This window comes from Electrona antarctica, assembly GCF_951216825.1.
Source record: "Electrona antarctica genome assembly, chromosome: 6".
NCBI classification, from domain to species: domain Eukaryota; kingdom Metazoa; phylum Chordata; class Actinopteri; order Myctophiformes; family Myctophidae; genus Electrona; species Electrona antarctica.
Genome location: NC_136811.1, coordinates 1,101,429 through 1,127,512, shown reverse-complemented (window position 1 = coordinate 1,127,512; position 26,084 = coordinate 1,101,429). Strand labels below are relative to the sequence as shown.

Sequence of the window (26,084 nt, the reverse complement as noted above, 5' to 3'; positions counted from 1 at the left end):
GCTGTCTGAGAACCTGGTGCAACTGCAGGTAGGGAGGCCCCTCTGCTGTCTTGAGAACCTGGTGCAACTGCAGGTAGGGAGGCCCCCCTGCTGTCTGAGAACCTGGTGCAACTGCAGGTAGGGAGGCCCCCCTGCTGTCTGAGAACCTGGTGCAACTGCAGGTAGGGAGGCCCCTCTGCTGTCTTGAGAACCTGGTGCAACTGCAGGTAGGGAGGCCCCTCTGCTGTCTTGAGAACATGGTGCAACTGCAGGTAGGGAGGCCCCTCTGCTGTCTTGAGAACCTGGTGCAACTGCAGGTAGGGAGGCCCCTCTGCTGTCTGAGAACCTGGTGCAACTGCAGGTAGGGAGGCCCCCCTGCTGTCTGAGAACCTGGTGCAACTGCAGGTAGGGAGGCCCCTCTGCTGTCTGAGAACCTGGTGCAACTGCAGGTAGGGAGGCCCTTCTGCTGTCTGAGAACCTGGTGCAACTGCAGGTAGGGAGGCCCCTCTGCTGTCTGAGAACCTGGTGCAACTGCAGGTAAGGAGGCCCCCCTGCTGTCTGAGAACCTGGTGCAACTGCAGGTAGGGAGGCCCCCCTGCTGTCTGAGAACCTGGTGCAACTGCAGGTAGGGAGGCCCCCCTGCTGTCTGAGAACCTGGTGCAACTGCAGGTAAGGAGGCCCCCCTGCTGTCTGTGAACCTGGTGCAACTGCAGGTAGGGAGGCCCCTCTGCTGTCTGAGAACCTGGTGCAACTGCAGGTAGGGAGGCCCCTCTGCTGTCTTGAGAACCTGGTGCAACTGCAGGTAGGGAGGCCCCTCTGCTGTCTGAGAACCTGGTGCAACTGCAGGTAGGGAGGCCCCTCTGCTGTCTGAGAACCTGGTGCAACTGCAGGTAGGGAGGCCCCTCTGCTGTCTGAGAACCTGGTGCAACTGCAGGTAGGGAGGCCCCTCTGCTGTCTGAGAACCTGGTGCAACTGCAGGTAGGGAGGCCCCTCTGCTGTCTTGAGAAACTGGTGCAACTGCAGGTAGGGAGGCCCCTCTGCTGTCTGAGAACCTGGTGCAACTGCAGGTAGGGAGGCCCCTCTGCTGTCTGAGAACCTGGTGCAACTGCAGGTAGGGAGGCCCCCCTGCTGTCTGAGAACCTGGTGCAACTGCAGGTAGGGAGGCCCCTCTGCTGTCTTGAGAACCTGGTGCAACTGCAGGTAGGGAGGCCCCTCTGCTGTCTGAGAACCTGGTGCAACTGCAGGTAGGGAGGCCCCTCTGCTGTCTGAGAACCTGGTGCAACTGCAGGTAGGGAGGCCCCTCTGCTGTCTGAGAACCTGGTGCAACTGCAGGTAGGGAGGCCCCTCTGCTGTCTGAGAACCTGGTGCAACTGCAGGTAGGGAGGCCCCCCTGCTGTCTGAGAACCTGGTGCAACTGCAGGTAGGGAGGCCCCCCTGCTGTCTGAGAACCTGGTGCAACTGCAGGTAGGGAGGCCCCCCTGCTGTCTGAGAACCTGGTGCAACTGCAGGTAGGGAGGCCCCCCTGCTGTCTGAGAACCTGGTGCAACTGCAGGTAGGGAGGCCCCTCTGCTGTCTGAGAACCTGGTGCAACTGCAGGTAGGGAGGCCCCTCTGCTGTCTGAGAACCTGGTGCAACTGCAGGTAGGGAGGCCCCTCTGCTGTCTGAGAACCTGGTGCAACTGCAGGTAGGGAGGCCCCTCTGCTGTCTGAGAACCTGGTGCAACTGCAGGTAGGGAGGCCCCCCTGCTGTCTTGAGAACCTGGTGCAACTGCAGGTAGGGAGGCCCCTCTGCTGTCTGAGAACCTGGTGCAACTGCAGGTAGGGAGGCCCCTCTGCTGTCTGAGAACCTGGTGCAACTGCAGGTAGGGAGGCCCCTCTGCTGTCTGAGAACCTGGTGCAACTGCAGGTAGGGAGGCCCCTCTGCTGTCTGAGAACCTGGTGCAACTGCAGGTAGGGAGGCCCCCCTGCTGTCTGAGAACCTGGTGCAACTGCAGGTAGGGAGGCCCCCCTGCTGTCTTGAGAACCTGGTGCAACTGCAGGTAGGGAGGCCCCTCTGCTGTCTGAGAACCTGGTGCAACTGCAGGTAGGGAGGCCCCTCTGCTGTCTGAGAACCTGGTGCAACTGCAGGTAGGGAGGCCCCTCTGCTGTCTGAGAACCTGGTGCAACTGCAGGTAGGGAGGCCCCTCTGCTGTCTGAGAACCTGGTGCAACTGCAGGTAGGGAGGCCCCTCTGCTGTCTGAGAACCTGGTGCAACTGCAGGTAGGGAGGCCCCTCTGCTGTCTGAGAACCTGGTGCAACTGCAGGTAGGGAGGCCCCCCTGCTGTCTGAGAACCTGGTGCAACTGCAGGTAGGGAGGCCCCTCTGCTGTCTGAGAACCTGGTGCAACTGCAGGTAGGGAGGCCCCTCTGCTGTCTGAGAACCTGGTGCAACTGCAGGTAGGGAGGCCCCAAAGACATGTTGTACATAGCCTGGAAACCAGCAGTGGTGGGAAAAAGTACTCAATTGTTTTACTTAAGCAAAAGTACCAATACTGCAATTTAGAACTACTTCGTTACAAGTGAAAGTACGGAATTGAAAATGTACTTGAGTAAAAGTACTAAAAGTATTCATATTGCAGAATTTCACAAGTTCAAAATGTGTAGAAAATCTATTGAAAATAGCCGATCTACAAGCTCACAGTGAGCTTGTAGATCGGCTATTTTCAAATGGCCGAAATGTATAGGGTTGAAGTGGTTAATGTATGTTAAAATCGCCAAAGTAACTAGTAACTAGAGTTTTCAAATAATTGTAGTGAAGTAAAAGTACTGGAAATTGGAAATACTCAAGTAAAGTACAAATACCTCAAAATTGTACTTAAAGGACCACTTCACCACTTTTCAACCTATCTTCATATAATAGGTCCTCACTAATAATCATGATAAAATGGCACCATTTTTTTCTACTCAGTCTGTGTCTCATAGGAGGGCTGTGGGCAGTTTAGAAACCGTCCTCCAGTGACATCATTAGGCAGATTTATTTTTAAACAAGATTATTTTACAAAAATGTTTAGATTTTCATTATCGTGAGAACGATGACTTCCATTTTCGCAGTGCAACTTTCCAGGACTAGAAAGCCTGCAGTTTCTATTAGCTTGTATTCCCCATCGATGATGTCACTGGAGGACCGTTTCTGAACTGCCCACAGCCCTCCTATGAGACACAGACCGAGTAGAAAAAAATTGCGCCATTTTTTTCATTATTATTAGTAAGGACCTATTATATGAAGCTAGGTTGAAAAGTGGTGAAGTGGTCCTTTAAGTACAGTACTTAAGTAAAAGTACTTAGTTACTTTCCACCACTGGAAACCAGACAAATCTGCCACACAGGGGGCAAAAAAAAGAACATTCCCTGGGGAGATTGGTCTGGCAGCGATCCGTTTGAATTACATTGAGTTGTGGGTGACCGACCGATCGATCGGAGCCCACTGTTGAAATACTCTGTGATGTTGGAAGTCAGGGTGTGTAACTAACCTCCCCCTTAAGTCAGGGTGTGTAACTAACCTCCCCCTTGGAAATGCGTTTTCCACACAGGGTGTGTAACTAACCTCCCCCTTGGAAATATACGTTTTCCACACCCAAGTTCCGGACTAATATCCATACGCAGTGATATTAATCTGACCATGCATGCCAGGCTATGTTGCACACACTGCAGGTAGGAGGCCTGTCTGTCTGTCTGTCTGCATGGATTAAAGTTCTCAGTTGCCACGACTGATTTCAGTCATTTGGATGCCATAGAAGTCAGCATGTCAAGCGTGTCCTGCACCAAAAATAGGCTCTCTACTGTACAAGCGCGCTGTAAGCTTGTAGAGAGCCTATTTTCGGTTATTATTAGTTATTATTAGTCATTTGGAGTTTTGGACAAACAACGGCAACATTTTGTCAGTCGTGAGATTTTGTTTAGCTTTAATCCGTCTGTCTGTCTGTCTGTCTGTCTGTCTGTCTGTCTGTCTGTCTGTCCCTCCCTGTCTGTCTGTCTGTCCCTCTGTCTGAACGCACCACTTTCACTTGCCGCCGTGCTTCCCAGGAGATTCCCAAGACTCCGGACCACGCCCCCTCTCGAACCTTCTACCTCTACACTGTCAATCAGCTGTCCACTGCCAGGATGCTGCTGCAGCACTGCTACAAGGTACACACACACACTGCTACGAGGTACCCACACTGCTACAAGGTACACACACTGCCACACACACTGCTACAAGGTACACACACACTGCTACACACACTGCTACAAGGTACACACACACTGCTACGAGGTACCCACACTGCTACAAGGTACACACACTTTCTTTACAAGGTACACACACTTTCTTCTACAAGGTACACACAGTCACACACCTATACTGCTGCAACACTGCTACGTCAAGGTACAATGGAGGGATGGATGGAGAGATGGATGTATTGTCAACGTTTAAGCACCCTGAGCTGGAGTCCAACCCCGATCTGACTCGGTAGACCAGGAAAGCAACAAGCCACGCCAAGAGAGCCAGCTCCCTTGGAGGAGCAAGTTACGCCCGGGGTCTTTTTGCAGGGTTGTTACACTATGAATATTATGTATAGGTGTGGGGAGGAGGAGGAGGAGGTAGAAATTGTGACCAGATTTGACCTCCAGCTTTTCACCTGAGGAGAAAAACTTTTTTTTTCTTTTTTTTTTTTTTAAAAATGAGTTAATAGCACAGACAGGCTCTTCACATATTAGAGCATGACTGAAATAAGTGTCGGAGCTGAAATCGACATGAGATATGAAATAAATGCTTAAACATGTGGCTAGGTGTAATGTTAGAGACCACAGAAGTGAACCTTTCAGGCCTGTTTTCTCACCCCGCTGTTTCTCTGCAAGACATTACTCTATAAGCCATATCTCCAAAACTGGTGGATCAAACTGAACAACCAAATATGTCAATTCGAAGCTATGATTCCCTGCTTTCATAAACAAATTCAAAAAAATCCAATGGCAGTCCCTCAGTCAAATTTGGACACACCTGAGTGGACGAAGGGAGGGAGGGAGGGATATAATAATATATATAATAGACTCCCAACAGCTCTACTGTATAAGTATATGAGTGTCATCGGTGAGTAACTCTTCTCCCTTCTGGCTCCAAAACTATGGAATGCACTCCCCATCACAATCAGAACTGCAGCCTCACTCCCAATCTTCCGCCGTAGTCTGAAAACCCACCTCTTCAGACTCCACCATGGCCTGTAGCACTAGCCCCTTAGATAGCACTTTATGTAGACTTAGATAGTATTTTAAATATAGCACGTTATGTAGACTTAGATAGTATTTTAAACAGACTTATAGCATGTTACGTAGACAGCACTAGAATTGCATTTCTATGTAGTCATATCACTTTATAGTACACACATGTATAATATATAATATAGTATAGTATAGTTTACATAGATACTCCACTGTTACGTTCTTAGCTTACGCATGTTTCATGATAACTACTTTTGATGTATGCCATGCTTTTTGTTTTTGTTATTGCTTAATGTAAATCGCTCTGGATTAAGAGCGTCTGCTAAATGCCTAAATTGTAATGTAACATTCAAGCGTTGTACTGTAAGTAAGGTGTGAGTAATGTAAGGTTTTCCTCCCGTACAGACGGTGGCCAACCTCATAGATCGACGCCTGTTTGAGACCAAAGAGAACAAGTGAGTGAAATCAGTTATTTATGTTATTTGTATTTAGGCCTGACGTCGAAATAAAAAATAAAAATAAATATTTTCACGATTTTTCTCAAAAAAATAGCAGACCTACAAGCTCGTAGCGCGCCACTCGGTGGCGCGCTATGAGCTTGTAGATCTGCTATTTTTCAATAGCTAAATTATAACATAATGTTTAAAACACCAAAAGGGGTTCCCGCCCCAAAATGGGTTAACACTCTGAATGTCCGGGGTTATTTAATCCATTAAATCATAGCGCCCAGCGATTTATAGCAACGGAGAACTTTTACCGACAGACCCCGGACTTTTACAGACAGATCCCGGGTGTGGATGTAGCAGCTAAATGTAGCCAAAACACTCTAGAGCCGATCGACAACAACGGGAGGTATTATTAATTCTACCGCGACGGGACCGCGGTGGGCCGTCTAACACATGATCTTTGCTTAGACGGGATGATTTTAGATCAAGAGTTATTAACGTTTTAAGATTTTTGGTCTCGTCGGCTAAACGGGGGGGGGGGGGGGGGGGGGCATTTTCGATGACCTCCCACTGTTAGGCAACATCGAGTATTGCGCAACAGGCGCTCCCAGGCTGTGGAGCGATGCGATCGGCTTTGATATCAATAATCTTCTTTATCTTTTGGATAAAACATCGTCCTGGGCGATTGGGGTGTTAACGGTTTCCTCCGGTGGCACAGCCTCCGGTTGAATCCAGACTTTGTGAGCTTGGTGTCAAGTCTGGACCATCGACTACGGTGTTGGAACGCTGAGCTGTAATCTACAAACAAACATTTCTCACGTAGGAATTCTTCACAGGAGGGCCCAAGGTGGTGGTTATGGCGTGCACCACGTAGGCGTTGACGCCCTGACAGCGTGTACCCGGGTTCGATTCCCGTGCCCGGTCGGTGGCAGATTTGGTGCATGTCAATCACTCCCCGATTCTCTCAGACCCCCTTTTCCACCGGTTGGTTGCCAATGGGAACCGGTTCAGTTACTTTTTGGTTATTAGTCCATGAGCCAGAGCTCCAAAATTGGAACGTTAATTATGAATTGAAAAAACCATACCGAACGTCGAAAAATTAAAAAAAAATAAGTCTTCTGAAGGAATATATATTCAAAAGATTTGTGCCGCATTTTCACGATTTTTCAAAAATAGCAGACCTACAAGCTCGTAGCGCGGCACTCGGTGGCGTGCTACAAGCTTGTAGATCTGCTATTTTTCAATAGATCTCCAATAATTGTCTCACTATAGTATTAATACAAAAATCACACCCGTGTGAAGTGAGGGGCGCTCTGATCATCGTACATCATCCGATAAAAAATATAGACAAGTTTCCAGTGTTTGTACACAGAAGTGAGTGAATTCAAATCTAGCTCCACCCCCTCTCCCCCCCGTCATTTTATTGGCCGAGCTGCTGGGAGGGACGCTATGGATATTGCGCTCGTATGGCTAAATATGACATTAAAAAATGATGAATTTCTATCGATCTTAGTTACAACAATGACATTGAGTCGACATGTTTTTTTTACGGGTAACTGTAGCATAATCGCAATATCACACGACTGACACGACGAGTCCCTCAAATGAGGAAGTAGGAAGTAGCGGAGGAGACTCACGGGCTCTCAATTCAATTCTCTTATTTGTAATCGTGCATATAAAACCTATATTGTCCCTCAAATGCATTGTAATACATTTTTGATTTAATGATTTAATATGTAAGCCTATTGAAATTATGAGAATCATACATCATCACATCTACAGCTGAATATAGGAGTGGCTAGCGCCCTATAAATCCACACTAATAGCTGAATATAGGAGGGGCTAGCGCCCTATAAATCCACACTAATAGCTGAATATAGGAGGGGCTAGCTCCCTATAAATCTACACTAATAGCTGAATATAGGAGGGGCTAGCGCCCTATAAATCCACACTAATAGCTGAATATAGGAGGGGCTAGCTCCCTATAAATCTACACTAATAGCTGAATATAGGAGGGGCTAGCGCCCTATACATCTACACTAATAGCTGAATATAGGAGGGGCTAGTGCCCTATACATCTACACTAATAGCTGAATATAGGAGGGGCTAGCGCCCTATACATCTACACTAATAGCTGAATATAGGAGGGGCTAGCGCCCTATAAATCTACACTAATAGCTGAATATAGGAGGGGCTAGCGCCCTATAAATCTACACTAATAGATGAATATAGGAGGGGCTAGCTCCCTATAATTCCACACTAATAGCTGAATATAGGAGGGGCTAGCGCCCTATAAATCTACACTAATAGCTGAATATAGGAGGGGCTAGCACCCTATAAATCCACACTAAATAGCTGAATATAGGAGGGGCTAGCTCCCTATAAATCCACACTATACCTGAATATAGGAGGGGCTAGCGCCGACCCCCTGCCCGAAAAGGTTGGCCGACCCCACCTCTGCTGTACTCTGATTGGCTTGTGTCTGATTTGACAGGCGTCTGCTGGAGAAGTCTCAGCGAATCGAGGCCATCCTGGCGTCGCTGCAGGCCAGCGGCGCGGACGACGAACAGCTGCAGGAGGTCAAGGAGATGATCACCGCACCTGAGGAGCAGCAGCTGGAGGCTCTGAGACACCACATTAACAAGTACTACATGCATACTACTGTGTACTACCACAACACACTGGTATAATACTACATACATACTAATGTGTACTACCACAACACACTGGTATAATACTACATACATACTAATGTGTACTACCACAATACACTGGTATAATACTACATACATACTACTGTGTACTACCACAATACACTGGTATAATAATACATACATACTACTGTGTACTACCACAACACACTGGTATAATACTACATACATACTACTGTGTACTACCACAACACACTGGTATAATACTACATACATACTACTGTGTACTACCACAATACACTGGTATAATACTACATACATACTACTGTGTACTACCACAACACACTGGTATAATACTACATACATACTACTGTGTACTACCACAATACACTGGTATAATACTACATACATACTACTGTGTACTACCACAACACACTGGTATAATACTACATACATACTACTGTGTACTACCACAACACACTGGTATAATACTACATACATACTACTGTGTACTACCACAACACACTGGTATAATACTACATACTAATGACCACTGCAGCTGGAGGCTCTGAGACACCACATTAACAAGTACTACATGCCATACTACCAGTGGTGGAAAAAGTACTCAATTGTTTTACTTAAGTGAAAGTACCAATACTGCAATTTTAGAACTACTTTGTTACAAGTAAAAGTACGGCATTGAAAATGTTCTTAAAAGTACTAAAAGTGAAAGTATTCATTGTGCAGAATGTCCCATTTCACAAGTTCAAAATGTGTACAAAGTCTATTGAAAATAGCCGTTCTACAAGCTCACAATGCGTTCACAATCCTGTTTAGCCGACGGGACCTAAAATCTTAAAACGTTAATAACTCTTGATCTAAATCATAACGTCTAATTCTAAGCAAAGATCATGTGTTAGCCGGCCCACCGCTGTCCCGTCGTTAGTGGCTGTAGATTCAATCAGCCTCTGGCTACATTTAGCTGCTCCAGCCACATCCGGGATAACATCCGGTCAGTCTGTAAAAGTGCTCCGCTGCTATAAATCGCTGGGCGCTATGATTTAATGGATTAAATAACCCCGGGCAATTAATGTGTTTCAACAACCGTTAGGGGCCGACAATCATTAACACTGACTCTGTTTGACCATAATGGAACAGAGCCTTCATTAGTATCATTAACACTGTCTGTCTGTCTGTCTGTCTGTCTGTCTGTGTCCCTCTCTCTCACTCTCAGGTTGGATTCAACAGAAAACCAGGTGGATGAAACCATTTTCTTACTGGAGTCCTACGTCAACTCTACAGCTACGGCCTCGCGCTGAGAGACCACACAACTACAACTACACAACATCAACACAAAAACACAACAACACAATCACACAACACACTGAAAACCTATAGGGCTCCATTTGCGTCCATGCTAAACCCCGTATTAGTCCACTTGCCAGAATGTGAACCCAGGCATGTTGAGTACACCAAGGTTTTATGTTAGAAATGTTGAGTATGGGTCCCCAGCATGTAGAAACGGATGTTAGAAATGTTGAGTATGGGTCCCCAGCATGTAGAAACTGATGTTAGAAATGTTGAGTATGGGTCCCCAGCATGTAGAAACTGATGTTAGAAATGTTGAGTATGGGTCCCCAGCATGTAGAAACTGATGTTAGAAATGTTGAGTATGGGTCCCCAGCGTGTAGAAACTGATGTTAGAAATGTTGAGTATAGGTCCCCAGCATGTAGAAACTGATGTTAGAAATGTTGAGTATAGGTCCCCAGCATGTAGAAACTGCCGGATGCTAACTTTTCATAATTGGCATATGTGACCATACCATTAACACCTTGGAGGCCCGGGGCGGAGTTCTCCTTCAAGTTCAAGGTCATGGTCAAGTGCCCAAGCCGGAGATTGATAAATAGGACGGAGATTAATGATAACAAAACCGTTCGCATCGCTCTAGAGCCTAGGAGCGATTGTTGCCCGATCCGATGACGTGTCAAAAAGTGACACGTCATCGAAAATGTCCCCTGCCTGTTTAGCTGATGAAAACGAAAATCTTAAAACGATCATAACTCCCGATCTAAATCATCCCGTCTAATTCTGAAAAAAGATCCTGTGTTTGACGTCCAGTCGCTAGTCGCGATAGATTTATTATTACCTCCCGTTGTTGTCGATCGACTCTAGAGTGGTGAGTCTATTGTTAGCTGCTACACAGACATGCACACCAGCTTCCGGTGTGCCGGTAAAAGTGGTCCGTGCGCTATAAATGATGGGCACATGGATGAAATGGATTAAATAGTTCCGGGCCTCCAAGGTGTTAACAACCTATAAGGAAAAACAAATCTAAATATCATCATCATTTAAGTAGCATGTGACATGTCAAACTAGGGGGTTTGCATGATGCTGAATCCATTCCAAACATTAGTTTTACACAAAACACTCATTGAGCCCAATTTTTGCAAAACTAATGCTTGGAATGGATTCAGCATCATGAAAACCCCCTAGTTTCACACGTCACATGCTACATAAAGCATGATTAAATGATTTTGCCTTTTAAAGGTTGTTAATGGTATGGTCACATATTATGCCAATTATGAAAATTGCTCAACATATGCAAGTTAGCATCCGGCAGTTTCTACATGCTGGGGACCCATACTGAACATTCCTAACATCATTTTCTACATGGCTGGGGACCCATACTGAACATTTCTAACATCAGTTTCTACATGCTGGGGACTCATACTGAACATTTCTAACATCAGTTTCTACATGCTGGGGACCCATACTCAACATTTCTAACATCAGTTTCTACATGCTGGGGACCCATACTCAACATTTCTAACATAAAACCTTGGTGTACTCAACATGTCCAGGTTCACAATGGGGCTCTATGGGCTGGCAAGTAGACTATGGGCTCCATTTCCGTTATCCCTAAACGTCTTTGGCCATTTTAACTATTCAAAAATGTTTTGCATAATAGTACAAAAAGGCAGTCTACAAGCTCACAACATGTCAATGTAGATTGGCTAATTGAACTATTCAAAAATGTTTTTCAAAATAGTAATAAGGGGTTTAGCGGTGACGAAAATGGAGCCCTTATAGTCTTCAACTCCCAGCCTGCTGAAGACATGCAACAACAGAACTACAGCCACACACACACACACACACACACTGATATTATGATTATTCCTGTACTTAACTATGACACCGTTAACACCTGTTAAAGTGCATTGAAGCTTTGGGAAAAGGCTTGTTTTTAGTTTGTTTTGATTGAGTCATTATTTTGTGTGTACATGAGAATCAGCAAATCAATAAATCTAAAACGGATTAAAACTTGTGTCCAATAGTGAGAAATAACAGTGGCCAAGCAATATGCAAAATGCAACATGTCCAATAAGCCAGAAGCAAAGTGCACTGGTTTTCAGAGAAAAGAAGCCTGTACAATTACCAAGGAGCATTGGAAACATTGTGGATATAATGTATCTAGCAGATTCATCCGTTTTCAAGACAAACGTTTGCTGTCTTTTGTGCTTCATAAATAGTACTGTTATGCCTAACTGCAATAAAATAAATTACAACTAAAGTACCAAAATAGATTAACTATCATTAGGCCCGCAGCCTCTTATACAACATTGTGTGATGTTATGTGAAAACGTGTGAGTCTTTTTGAGTGGTGTAAACCACTCCAACAACTGGCTTTGTACCCGTGTCTGTTCGTACCAAAAAAAGCGATGTACCCGTGTCTGTTCGTACCAAAAAAAGCTATGTACCCGTGTCTGTGATTTCATCACACCCGTGTGAACTGGATGACCATAGCAACCATGCTCATTTTTTTGGTACGGACAGACACGTAAACGGACAGACACGTAAACTAACAAAGCCAGTTGTAGAGTGGTTTACACCACTCAAAAAAAAAATGAGCACGGTTGCTATGGTTAGTATGTGACGTCACTGGATGACGTGTTCTATATAAGACCTTACACCACTCAGTTCACACGGGTGTGATTTTTATGAAACTTAGCACTTGCCTGAAATTCAAAATGGAGGCGTAGGCCATAGGTCACAGTGGCAAGTCTGTCACGTGACGTGCATTGATGTTTTGTGGCTGAATCTAAACAGGGCAGAAGTTCTCATACCTGTTCAATTGAGTGCAGTAAAGCGCCACCCTTTTGGCCTATGTTTGTGAGGTTCGTGTCTTGGCCCTCTGCTATTGTGTTTTGTAAAAAAAAGTAACTGCATGGCTATGCCAGGAGAGGCGTAGTAGTAGTAATAACAATAAAACTAACCATTTCAATAGAGTCAGTGCCTACAGCCTGTGTGCTTGGCAATCATTTAAATCAGTGGTTCTCAACCAGTGGTCCACGGACCATCAGTGGTCCTTGAGCAGGTTCCGGGGGGTGGTCCCCAGCTAAATGATGGAGAGTCTGTAACCAAATGGACCCTCATAGATCTTTAATCTTTAATGTAGAAGAATTGTTATTTTGATCAACGTTTGTTATCGCTCCTGTAATGGTACCACATAACGTGTGCATATTCTGTAGTTTTGGTGTCTTGAGAGGCTAAAATGTCATCAGATGTTGGTCCGTGGCTCAAATGAAGAATGAATAATGTGCCTTGATGTGAAAAGGGTTGAAAACCACTGATTTTAAAGCAATCCCGTTGACCAGTTTGTACAGTTGTATCAGTCTTTTAAAAATCGACCCATGGTGATCAGCTCTGATCATTTCAGGGCCTGTCTGTCAATCACTCCAGAAGGAGCAGCTAAACATTGTTGTTGCTGTTGTTTGCTATTCAGATGTAGATGAAAAATGGAAATTAAAGTAAAAGTAGTTCAAAATTGCACAATACTTGAGTGTAGACTGGGTCTGTTTGTCTGTCTGTCTGTCCTGTGTCTGTCCTGTGTTTGTCCTGTGTTTGTCCTGTGTTTGATCTCTAGCACAATGTAGTGATGAACTATCCTGGTCTCAGTCTAGAGTGGAGAATCTCGCTCCATTGTGATAGCTCAGTGAGTCTCCTGTGTGGAAAGAGTTAAAAAGAGAATGTAATGCAGCAGTACACTATCTTCATCATCATCATCATTCTATCTTCATCATCATCATTCTATCATCATTATCATTCTATCTTTATCATTATCATCGTCTTGATTCAAGTTTCTTTATTAGGAAAAAGACCCCTTGAGATGTACCATCTCGTTTTCGAGGGGCTCCCAACACATACATGTAAACAAGACAAAGCTACATACAACAGACATGGACAAGACAAAACACTACATTGCAAACCTTGAAAACCTCACAGCTGTAAAGCATTGAATCCAATCATATAACACATTTGGAAATACTACTGTACGTTCATACAGTGAGTGCAAAATAAATAAATAATAATAATAGTAATCAAAAATATAAATAAAATAATGAAATAAGCATGTAATAAGTCATATAATGGCATATTTACCGATAGCAAGAACATACAACTTCAAAGTAAGAAGACATGGTGCACGCTTGAAAACTGGGAATGTTGTAATTGATCTAATGTCAACTGGTAACATATTCCAGTCTGTATAGGGGCTTTAAAAGAAAATGCATGTTTACCAAATTCAATACTAACCAAAGGAACAGTAAAGTAAACCTGAGTTGAGTGTCTGGTGTGTTGTGTTGAAGGAAAACCGTTTGAGTATAGATCGTCGCAGTCCCGCCCCCTCGAGAGACCCGGAAAATAAATCCCCGTTCATTTTCCTCATAGACTTTTCAGAAAGTATTTATTTAAAGACGTTTACGCCGAGGACAAAGTCAACTGTTGTGACAAATCATGACAACAAACACAAATAATTAGAAAGAAGAAAACGGCAGGTTACAACAAATTTTTTGTTGTTTTTCTTCTTTGTAATTATTTGTTTGGTCCAAAATAAGGTCTTTAAATAAATACGTTTTGAAATGTCTATGGGAAAAATGCATTGGAAACTATTTCCTGGGCCTGGCGTCGTCATGAAAGGGGGCGGGACAACGACGCTCTATAGGATCATTTAAATCAATACATTTAAATACCAGTTGAAGCCAGTCCATGTGTCTTCTTACATGTAAAGGTGTCCATTGAAGTCTGTCATACATTATGCAATGATGTGTAAGAAAAGGACAAATCGGCAGAGTCTAATGTATGCAGTGTTAAGTGGAACAAGATCTGATTTTGAGGCATTTTGATAAACCACCCCAGACAGCACAGCGATGATGCGCCGACGTTAATCCGCGATTAAGCTCCCTTCAAGCTCCCGTAGGTATTTAGTAGTTTTTAAATAGTTTGCACATTGGATATGAATCGCCGGGATGTCGCTTTCCGAACACAGTGGCGACATTCCCGCAACATCTATCCGATTTTAATAGCAAGTTTTCGATGCTTTTCCTCCCTCCAGCTTCCTTTTACCCTCTCTTCTCACGATGCCCCTTCTACACTACTCTACATTCCAAACATTGTTTTATTATGGTTATTTTCCAGAATTCCGAGTATTGTACATTCCAAACATTGTTTTATTATGGTTATTTTCCAGAATTCCGAGTATTGTTTATTCTAAACAGGTCTCACCTGGAAATAATGGAGGCCCACATCATTATTTCCACATGAAAACAACCGTAACCCGGATATGTCATTCAGTCATCTTAAAGGCACACACACCTAATAATAATTTAAAAAAATCCTAATTAAAACAGGGCAATGAAGCATATTTCTTACCTTTGGAAGGTGTGGAAGCTACAATTATATACCACACGATATAAATAAATGTACATATATAGTATTAAAACAAATTATGAAATGAGAATGTTGGGGGGAAAAGTGGAAGCAGGAATAAAATATTTTATTTACAAGAGAAACTGTGAAACATTGTGTAAGTAAACATGGGCAAGGTGCAACAGCTGACCAAATAATATAACTAACATAGGATATAACAAAAAAAGGGGCCATCACAGCAGGGTTTCTCAAAGTGGGTACAATTTATCGATATCATTTCAGTTGGTTCACTCATATTCAAGTATAAAGTTATTTTTAATCTGTTCTACTGGAAATTGATAATCACATACTCTGTTTTAGGGGGAAAGCTTTACATATTTACGTGGCGTAATGACATAAGATTAAAAAAAAAAAAAGTGTCATGGAGAAAATGTTTAGAGGGGTGGCCTGAATAAAAAAACAGTTAGAGAACCACTGCATTACAACCATTTAACCAAAGATGACAGCAATACGCAACATTGCATTAACCCATTATAGTCAGGAACTCCATTTTGTAACCATACCCTTCTGTACAGTATTCAAAAAAAAAATGCTGCTGCTAATATTTGAAGGTTTTCAGAAAACTTAGGTCTCAGTCCAAAATGGGTTAAGAAAATTGAAATATATATATATATTTAAAGCATAGACCAAGTACGCACACACAGACCAAGTCGCTCCACTAGACATTCCTGTAATGTGTTTACACGAGAGAAAACAAGCCACTGATGTGTTCAAAGATGTACAATAACTTGAGCATTTGCCTTCTCCATCAAAATGAAAGTCCTCCCTGCCCGTCTGTCCACCATGGGGTCAAGAGCTTTCTGCCGCTCACATCTGTAACTCTCTCCCCAGATAGAAACATGGACCCAATCCCCACATTTCTAAACCACCTTCAAAACTCACCTGTTTAGGCTGGCATATGGCTGATCTGTTTTAGGCTGTAAGCTGTAGGCTACCACATTTTTTTCCTGTTGCTTTTAAACTGTTTTATATCAACTGTATCAAAGGCACTTTTGTAAGATATAAACAATGACATCATAACTGACTGACAATACGTACAGTAAATTGCTGGGCTACTCGCCTGTGTCCCAAAATACCAGGCTCGTTAACTAATTTTGAAGCAGCAAATAGCAGAACTCACAAAAAAACACAATATGGAATGGAAATGGGAAAATTTCTATTAGCAAGATCATTGCTGGACACTGTCACAGAGCAAAAGACCAGGTCATTTTGGATATTCTTCTGTGGAGACTACGCTGCCCATCAAGAGGAACAAGACCTCTCACATTTCCAGATGTTCTGAGTAGGGACACAGGACTGACTGTGAATGAACTTGGTGTGGCAATGAGCAACAGAGACCAGTGGAAGCAGCATGTGTCGCAGATCGCAGATCTCGAGGGCACTCGAAGGATGATGATGACCCAGTGAAGCTGTGTGTTGGTGGGGAATCAGCGCCTCCTGGTGGTTAGACGATCAGAAGCCAGCCACTCCTGGATATCTCCAATTGTGGGGTCTTGTCCTTCTGCCTGCACGCGTCCAGGATTCCTAGATGCAAGAAATGTGATAAATCACTGACAAAATACTTTTGTCGAGTTGTGTAGTCCAGGCTGCTGTGACAGGCTCACTTGTACTGGTTTCTCAGATACATTACTTTTTTGCACGGAGGGATTATCTTTGAGAACTTACTTGAACTTGTCGAGTATGTGTGCAGAGTTGGTGTAGTGAGTGAGATACAGTTTCATGTCTGCGCCTGTCCATCTGTCCGAACTATAATAAACTGAGAAAGAGAGAAGGGGGAGAGAGAGAGAGACACACACATTACATCACACTGGCTCCATCCTGGAGGCTAATCTTTCCGGTGATAAAATGGCCACCAACGTAATCAAAAAAGTCAACCAAAGAACAAGATTCCTTTACAGGATCTCCTCACTGGTCGACAAAAACACCTTGAAGACCTTAACAGGAGCCCTTGTACAAGGCTTCTTTGACTATGCATGCACCTCCTGGTACCACAGCACCTCAAAGGCCCTTAAAACTAGGCTCCAGACCTCCCAAAACAAACTGGTCAGGCTCCTACTTGGCCTCACCCCCCGAACCCACCTCACCCCTGCCCACTTTGACAGACTGGCATGGCTTAGGGTCGGCGACAGAGTACAGCATCTTGCAATGGGTCTGGTCCACAAGATTCAATACTCCACCAAGATACCCTTGTACTTGTGTAGATACTTCCTTAATGTTAACGAAGTCCACACCCACAACACCAGAGGGAGTGCAACGAATCATGTTCAACCCAGATTCGGCACAAACAAGGCACTAAATTCTTTTCGCTCCTATGCCACCAAAATGTGGAACGCCCTACCAACAGTCATTAAGACATGCAAATCCCTTGACTCCTTCAAAACCGCTCTCAAAGGGCACCTACGGATGGCTGCAATTCGAAACTGGCCCCCGTAAAATCTGAATCCCCCCCCACCGCCCCCCCCCTTTTCCCCCTCACTGTATATGTTTCTTTTCCCTTTTTACCTCCATTATGATGAATTCCTGTACTGTTCTTTGTCTATATAGAAGTGTCTATTTGTACGTCTCTAAATGTTTTGATGAATTGAACATGGTGGACCCTGTTGTAAACAAGTGTAATGCTTAATTGGGTCGTCCACTCACAGTTAACAGCCTTTGTATTGAGTTTGTGCTTGAAATGTACTGTAATTCTGCAAACTGTTAATAAAATTTTCAATCAATCAATCAATCAAACTGTCTCATGGGTGGCATTTAAGCCTAACCTGACTCCGCCAGATGGGGCAGCAGAGAGTACACTGGGTTCCCCCCTCCTGCTCCCATCTGGGAACTCTCAGGCAGACTTGATGCCCGGCCACAAAACGGCCTGGCCAATCAGCAGCAGCTATCCCACCTATAGCTGCTGCTGATTGGCCAGGCCGTTTTGTGGCCAGGCATCAACCTTGGAGCCATGTGGGGTGCAGGTCGGCTGGGCAGCTGAATGGTTGCTCTCTTGTTTGGGGGACCAGGGTTTTAAAAACAGACAAATGTACCTTTTCCACCAGGTCAATGAAGAAATCTCGGACATCCTTTGTGTTTGTTAACTTGGCAGCAATGTTGACGAGACCTCTGGAAAGATTCTGAGGACAATACAGCATTTGTAGCAAAGCATTAGAATGATGCTAGAGAAAAAAATTAATCTGTATTCAGTACCATAATATTTACTACTAGTGAATGACAATAATTGTCAATTAAATTGAATTTAGTCTACTGGATTATCTATCTAAGACAGGCAAATTCAAATTGTTTCTCAAATCTTTAGGACTGACTGTTGTTGATGTTGTTGATCAGCTATTTTCGGTGAGCATCATCAGACGACAAACCATAAATCAGGCTTCAGTGTCTAGACGGAGACATCTTTAGAAATCTGATTTGAAAGTGGTTCAAACCTGATTTGCACAAATCTTTTGATAAAACCATCCGATTCCTATTTGGATAGGTAAAACTAAAATCTGATTTGGACAGCTGGTTTGAACATAGGCTAAAATGTTGCAATGTTTCTCACCTTATTAAAGTTTGCCTCCATCTCTGTAAAAGCTTTAGTCTTTCCTCTAAGAGCTGTACAAACAAGACTGAACAGACAGGAAATAATTTATTAGACTTCATAATCCAAAGCAACAATTATGATATAAATGTTCAACTTCAATGTGAATATTACAAAAGAGTAAAGAATCATAAAACACGGGACGTGATGTTAAGACTGTCCATTGTGCCAATAGATGGTGTGGGCTCACATGAGATTTCCTTGATGTTAAGAGTGGCATTGGGAGGTGTATTTCTTAACTAGGGTATGATGTCAATTTCGGGACACATCCTCAGTAGTGTGCCTTTGAATCAGCGGGTGTTTCGGCCTTCAAACACTATACACCCTCATCAAAGGTGGCCAGCTAAAGGGTGATCAAGCCTTAGCTTGTGCCCCATGCCCAATTAACATTAGATTTAGCATAAAAATGCATGAGCTTATGTCACCTTTTGTGCTGATCCAGTAGGTCCTTGTCTGTTAATATTTTCAGGTCATGTAAGAACGCCTTGTCCAGATCCATGTCCATGTCTCCTACCATGTTATCTGCCAAGAAAAACCCCAGTCAAACACTTAAATGAGTTCAAATTCTTTGCAATATTATCTAAATGCACACCATCAGTGCAACATTGTAGATACATTCTGTAGATGCATGCAGTCATCCGATCTTAGATCTTTATATTACAGTTGTTCCTATATTTGCGTTTGTTCTGGTTTACTGTGTGAAGAACCAAGACAGCAGCCAACAAAGCCAATATCTTTGTATTTTCAACCTAATTGTCATACTGAAAAAAAGACAGATTCAGATTTAACCAACTTGACAAGTTGACCAACTAATTCTACTTTACAGCACTGGTCTGGGGGGCTGAGCTTCAGTTTATGATGCTTTTAAAACATGGGTGCCCTCCAAGCCTCATTAGAAAGTAGAGACCCATTTGTTCAGGGACTGACAAAACAACTATTTATAGTTTTAACAGAGCAGAATGTTATATTGCTGTCTGGAGGTGAGCTGGTGAAATGGAGAACATGTGTTGTTCAGAAATTGACTTATACTCAATAACAATTGTGACCTTGTAGAAGTGTATTATTATGAAATGAAGGCCAAAAGTTCTGCTTTTAACTACAGTAGTATACATACTGGGTAGCACAGAACTAATTGGTTTAACTTGTCTTCAGTGGACTTTGATATCCCTTAATACATAGCTGATTCTAGTAGGACCTCATACTTGCCTCACCTACAATAGTTTCCCAGTCTCAAAGCAATTGTTGGCAGAGAACACAATGGCCGCATGATCCCTGAAACAACATAATGAACTTAATATCACATTTTAAAACTATTGATACAAAGTCCGTTATGAAATTTTGCTTATTCAAGAAATGTATAGAATCAGCGAGCAAAAAAAAAACAGGGGAATTTCATTAAATACATTTGAGCAAAGAGGCTTCGTAGTTCCCAACTCTTGTTCCTGATGTAAGACTACACCAGTCTCCTTCCCCAGGACAAGATCAGATAACCAGTGTGTAAAGGCCTATTCATAGTCTGGATTTTCGGTGGTGAGGTGACCACCGGAGCTGAAATAACGTTGAGCGGTGGTGAGTAAAAACAGAAAGAAGGGCTGGAGCGGTGGCGGTGGTTTGCTCTTCACCGCGGCTCGTGACGTCATGTTGTAGTTCGGTGGTCACCTAACCACCGAAAATCCAGACTATATATGAGCCTTAAGTCCTACTACAGTGGGGAGTGGGACATTACCTGGCCTGTTTGTCAGAAAGCAGAAAGTGATGACGGATGTTCTCCACCAGGGGTCCCTTCAGTTCCTCCACAACTTTAAACACACTTTGAAGTTGTCAAACTGAAATTCAAGAGATGGAGAAATATAGGACAATGACTAGTTTAATATTGGATCTCGTTGTAGTACGGCACGGCATGTGTTCAGTAGATGAACCTTTTTTGTCTAGCTGGAGTGATTCTTTTCTGATTCATTGTGTATAATAGATGAAATAAAAATGTATCAGTGGTGCTCAATATTTCATGTCAAGGACCCCAAAAATGATATGTAATTGGCCACCGCACCGACTCCCATCTGAAAATGTTATCGCAGGAACCCCTCAGAAGCAAAGATTTGAGTTAAAAACGTTCACTCTGTAAGAATATACATTCAAAGATTTGTGCCGCATTTTTCACGATTTTTCAAAAATAGCAGACCTACAAGCTTTGCCGCGCTATGAGCTTGTAGGTCTGCTATTTTTCAATAGCTTAAGTATAACAAAATGCTTAAAACACAAAGGGGTTCCCGCTCAGAATTGGGTTAAAATGTTGACACTGCATGTGTGTCAAATTCCAGATGCCACCACAACTATGGTGTTAACTCACCTTTAACCATCTCATTGACGTAGTCTTTATAATAATGTATTATCCAGTCATCTCAGAGCTCTGTGCACACCATCTTCTCTGACACTCCGTTCTGTCACGTAGATCATTGGGTTCCCATACTGAGTCTACACAGAGGAACACATCGCAGCATACTGTTAATTCATCATATATTCTATATTTATGACATTGTTTGGGAATGAGCAGTAGTAGTAAGCCTTGCCGAGGCATGAGGCCCATAGGGCAGGAGCCCCTATTGTCATATACGGTAACATTGTGACTGCACAATTGTACCTGCGCAGCACTGCGCAGTACTACGGTATAGGACAGGTACGAAGCAGACAGACAGGATGTCCGGTCATGCATGATATAGCATAAGAGAGACAGACAGACAGAGACGTAACCACCTTTTGTATCACCAACCTTCTTGTTATTAAACACGTTCATATTGCTTAAAGAGGACTCCGTCCATCTTTTACACCTATCTTCTGTATCTGTAGCGTGAGGCAGCTTGCTGGACAAGTACACCACCTGGACATGACGATATATGTCGCAGGGACTAACCCAAGTCCCCAACCCAATCCAACCCTTGATGCCGAGTGCCAAGCACTGGGAAGTCTTTGGTATGACTCGGCTGGGGATCGAACCCCAACCTCCCATTCTCAGGGCAGACACTGGCTCTAACCACAAGGCCACTGAGTTGGTTGAATGATCAGTAGGCTGCTCTAAATAGATTTGGGGGTAAAACAAATCAAGCATCAAGGACAGAATCGTGAGACCTAGAACAACAATGCAACAAGATGCATTTGTTTTGTTTGTGCATTTACTTTAATTAAAAGTTGTACATGGAGTGGAATCAGATTTTCCCTGCCCTCCATCACATGTCCCTTTGATGTAGCCCTTCTCTTGGGAAGAGAACGTGGGCAGACGAGATGTCCCTCAGGGCCTGCTGAGCACTCTTCTTCCTGGACACGCCAAAGGAATACACATAGTTAATGATGGGTTCTTGATATTATCACTAATGAAGTAACCTTTGCCATACCATGTATCTTCATCCATCTTGCCAATAAAGTATTTAATGACTTAAATGAAAGATTGGTGTGGCAAACAAGCCCAGATAGAACTGGATGTAACTCTCATGTGTCTTTCTGGTTGCTGAAATCCACTGGCTCTCCCCAGTCCCCGGACAGAGAGATACCGACAAGACCTGAAAACATGCAGGCAGTAGCTCTTTAAAGTACCATGTATTGTACATAGGAAAATAGGAAATATTTGTATTTGATAGGAAAATACAGTGGCAAAGAATGCATACTCTGAATGCAGTTGTCTTGGTTTACCTTTGTCTGCCCCTCCACTGTGTATCTTATTTTCATAAAATACTTTTATGGTTAAGATTTCTATTTCAATTTAATGCAAGTTATTTATTTATTTTTTAATAATTGTATTTTAGTATCAATTCAAGTGTCCTACTGCTACTGACTGAAGTGGATTTAGTCAGGGGATATTAATACAATCTGAAAAGCTGAAATCAGTAAGAGTTCCAGATCCAGAGTACGATACATTGACCCTAATGAAGTGGGAACAATAGTAGAAGAGGCTTTTCCCACATACACCTCATACACTGTGGACGTACATGCAAATGGGAACCACGCAACAGCGAGAATTGTCTTCAGGTCATTGGATGCCTTGGATATCTTGGCGTCTCAAGGTTCAAATGAAGCTCGCGCTGACCCAGGGTATGGTATAACAGCCATCCGAGGACTACAATATTGGATTTCCGAGAAAAGTTCGCCATTATTTCAGCAAAGTGGCCAGGCAGAATCAACCGCGGGTCAATGTCCTGCTTGCTCTGGCAAGAGAGGATATTCTTACCCGTCAGTGCTTTCCAGCACTGAACAGTTATGTCCGTACCCAACGGTACAAGGAAGGATCAAGGCCAAAAAGGATTGATGTCATCTTGTACCAAGCCATCAAAACAATCAAACAAGAAGATCACGATGCCACATTCAGTCGATTTTACCTTCCTTACCTGAACACCTGGTTCAACAGGGTGGAAGAACTAGTGGGGTGATCCGAAGATGAAGACTGGTACATGATCGGCCCTCCCCGTGACCCAGGATCCCGGTCTTCCCCACAAGTCATGTTTCTTTTTGTTTTTTACTACTGTAATCCTGTGTTGATGTTATCGTCAGGAGATTTGTCAGCAGCCTCCTGCTTGTTATGCCCCCAGCACACTGTTTTGTGTGTGTGTGTGTGTGTGTGTTGATGTTATCGTCAGGAGATTTGTGTGTGTGTGTGTGTGTGTGTGTGGGGGGGGGGGTGTACCTTGGTAATGAGGGTGAAGTTGGACCCTGGCCTGTGCATGTAGTGGAAAATATTTTAGTACCAGCCTCTGCTCCCATGGAAGATGCTTTCCGAACTAAATTGTTGTCACTACTACAAGCAGAAGGAAAAACCATTATTTCCAGGCCATTGCATCAGAAAGCCAACCTCCAAAAGCCGATATGAACGTGGATTTAGTTCATGCTATTGGCAAATTAGTGGACAAGTGCAATCAGGTCTCTGCAGATGGACCTAGCTACCGAAAGCTCAGATTGTTTTCAGGATTGAAACCTGTAGCCCCGGGTGAGGAAGAATATGATGCCTGGATGGAGCAGGCTACCCAAATGATCAGTGAATGGCAGTGCAACGATGCTGCCAAGAGACAGCGCATAGTGGAGAGCTCATACACTGTGGACGTACATGCAAATGGGAACCACGCAACAGCGAGAATTGTCTTCAGGTCATTGGATGCCTTGGATATCTTGGCGTCTCAAGGTTCGGATGAAGCTCGCGCTGACCCAGGGTATTGGACCAAACAGCCATCCGAGGACTACAAGATTGGATTTCCGAGAAAAGTTCGCCATTATTTCAGCAAAGTGGCCAGGCAGAATCAACCGCGGGTCAATGTCCTGCTTGCTCTGGCAAGAGAGGATATTCTTACCCGTCAGTGCTTTCCAGCACTGAACAGTTATGTCCGTACCCAACGGTACATGGAAGGATTGTGGTCTCGTAAAATATAGTCCATAGCCATCTTTGCTATATTCTGCCAATAATTATACTATACATTTAGGTCACTGTTTATTTGACTGCTAAATTGAGATGCAGGTTAAGTGGGGACTGCTAGTCTGGAGTCTGGGAGCAAACACCTTCAGGAGTTCCCAGGGAAGTACCTGTGGGCAGGCTTTGTTCTAATCCGTTTGAGGCTCGGGTGAGGTGTTGGAGACACTTAGCATTCTTTTGTCTCAAGAAACCTTTTGAGGGACAATTTGTTTGCCATGTGTTTTTCAGTCTCTGTGAAGTTTCAGACTCCACCCCAGAATTCAACTGTTGTTTTGTGAACTACTATATATCATGCCAATGGTCAATGTAAACTCATCAGTCTTAGCTGGCTACGGTCAGTGCTGGGAGCTCCTGAGCTCCAGGCTCAGGGCCCACGGCAAAGCTCTCTGTCTTTGGTTTCAATAAATGGTCAACATGGATCTTCAGTTCATCTCTCTGCCTGCCTGTTCTTCCTCCGATTCGATCTGATGCGAGGCGTTGACTCTACAAGTTTGCTTTAGTCTAGAGTGTTCATTTATCTCTCTACTTTAGTGAGTTTAGGGTTAGTTGGGTGTGAAAATACACCACAGGATCAAGGCCAAAAAGGATTGATGTCATCTTGTACCAAGCCATCAAAAAAATCAAACAAGAAGATCATGATGCCACATTCAGTCGATTTTACCTTCCTTACCTGAACACCTGGTTCAACAGGGTGGAAGAACTAGCGAAGATGAAGACTGGTACATGATCGGCCCTCCCCGTGAAGACATGGATCGAGCATGGATGGAACAGCTCGTCAAGGGAGCACTCACTCAGGACATGGTCGCTTTGCGCATAAGACTGAGTCACACCCTGGCAACACCCCCTTCCTTCTCACAGCTGATGCGCGATGTACGAAAAGAAGAAAATTGGATCAGCGCTAGATAAGGGGTGAAGACTGCTGCTACCGTTGCTGCTGCCACGGTACCCCCGACTTCTGTGACTTCTGAGCTTAACAGTTTAAGAAAGTAAGTCAACTGTTGAGTGTCGCTCCTTTAACTCCTACTACCCCTGAGCGTTCGATGGTGATGGCTGGGCCTGTAACGCAAATGCCAGAAGTTGCTGGCCGGGATGCGTCCCGACCTCCACAGCAAGGAATCTTTTGCTACCAGTGTGGGGAAGATGGCCATACTAAGAGAGAGTGTCAACAACCTGAGGATCTGCGGAAAGTGACACAGAAGCTGATTAAAGGGTCCCGGCAGCAGGGAAACTTCCCCAGAGCCAGGTAAGGGAACGATCCCTGGCTCCACATGAAGTTCGTTCCACCACATGTTCACCCCCAATAGGGGGAAGCCAAAATCAGTTACCCCCTGGTCTGGTGGGGCCCTCCTCTGATGTACCAGTGCAGATAGAAGGGATTTACACCAGAGCCCTGATTGACAGTGGATCCCAAGTGACTCTCTTGTATCGCAGCATCTATGACTCCTACTTGAAACACTTACCTCTCCAGCCGATCAAACAGCTTGAAATATGGGGTTTAAGCACTCACAAATACCCCTATGATGGTTACTTGTCTGTCCAACTCCAATTTACTGGGTCTATAACCGGAGTGCCACAGACAGTGGATACCTTAGCGCTAATCTGTCCTGACCCAGTGATAAATTAAAACATTGCCATATTGGTGGGAACTAACACCCAGCTGGTGAGGAAAATGTTCGGGTCTTGTAGAGAGCAAGCAGGGGAAGAATTCCTAAGAACTTTGGCCATACACCCTGTTTTTCGAGAAGCCTACGAGACCATTAAACAGACTGACCTGTCCCCAAAAGATACAGAAAAGCATGGAACAGTGTGGTTCGCCCAACGCAAGGCGATTACTGTAAAACCAGGACAGGTGTTTAAAGTCACTGGTCTCCCCAAGTTCCCTGGGGAGTTTACAGACCAGCTTGCTCTAATTGATCAGCCTAAAGATACTTCCTCTCCTGAAGATCTACAGGTGAGACCTGAAGTTCACCCGTCTGAGGTCGTTTT

General features: G+C 44.0%; 1 protein-coding gene across 4 annotated transcripts in view; it reads left to right on the top strand.

Moving 5' to 3' along the window:
* The window catches only part of polr3c (polymerase (RNA) III (DNA directed) polypeptide C), a 33,135-nt gene extending 21,275 nt beyond the window's left edge, over positions 1-11,860 (top strand). For 2 of the 4 annotated variants that reach the window (XM_079503257.1, XM_079503256.1), the window contains exons 10-13: positions 4,040-4,141; positions 5,618-5,667; positions 8,153-8,302; positions 9,544-11,858. In XM_079503257.1, coding sequence (XP_079359383.1) covers positions 4,040-4,141; positions 5,618-5,667; positions 8,153-8,302; positions 9,544-9,628 — 387 coding nt within the window. In that variant the 3' untranslated portion in view covers positions 9,629-11,858. Of the gene's footprint in view, positions 1-4,039; positions 4,142-5,617; positions 5,668-8,152; positions 8,303-9,543 lie in introns of all 4 variants that reach the window. The other 2 variants (XM_079503258.1, XM_079503255.1) reach the window with 2 other exon arrangements.
* The last annotated feature ends 14,224 nt before the right edge of the window (positions 11,861-26,084 follow it).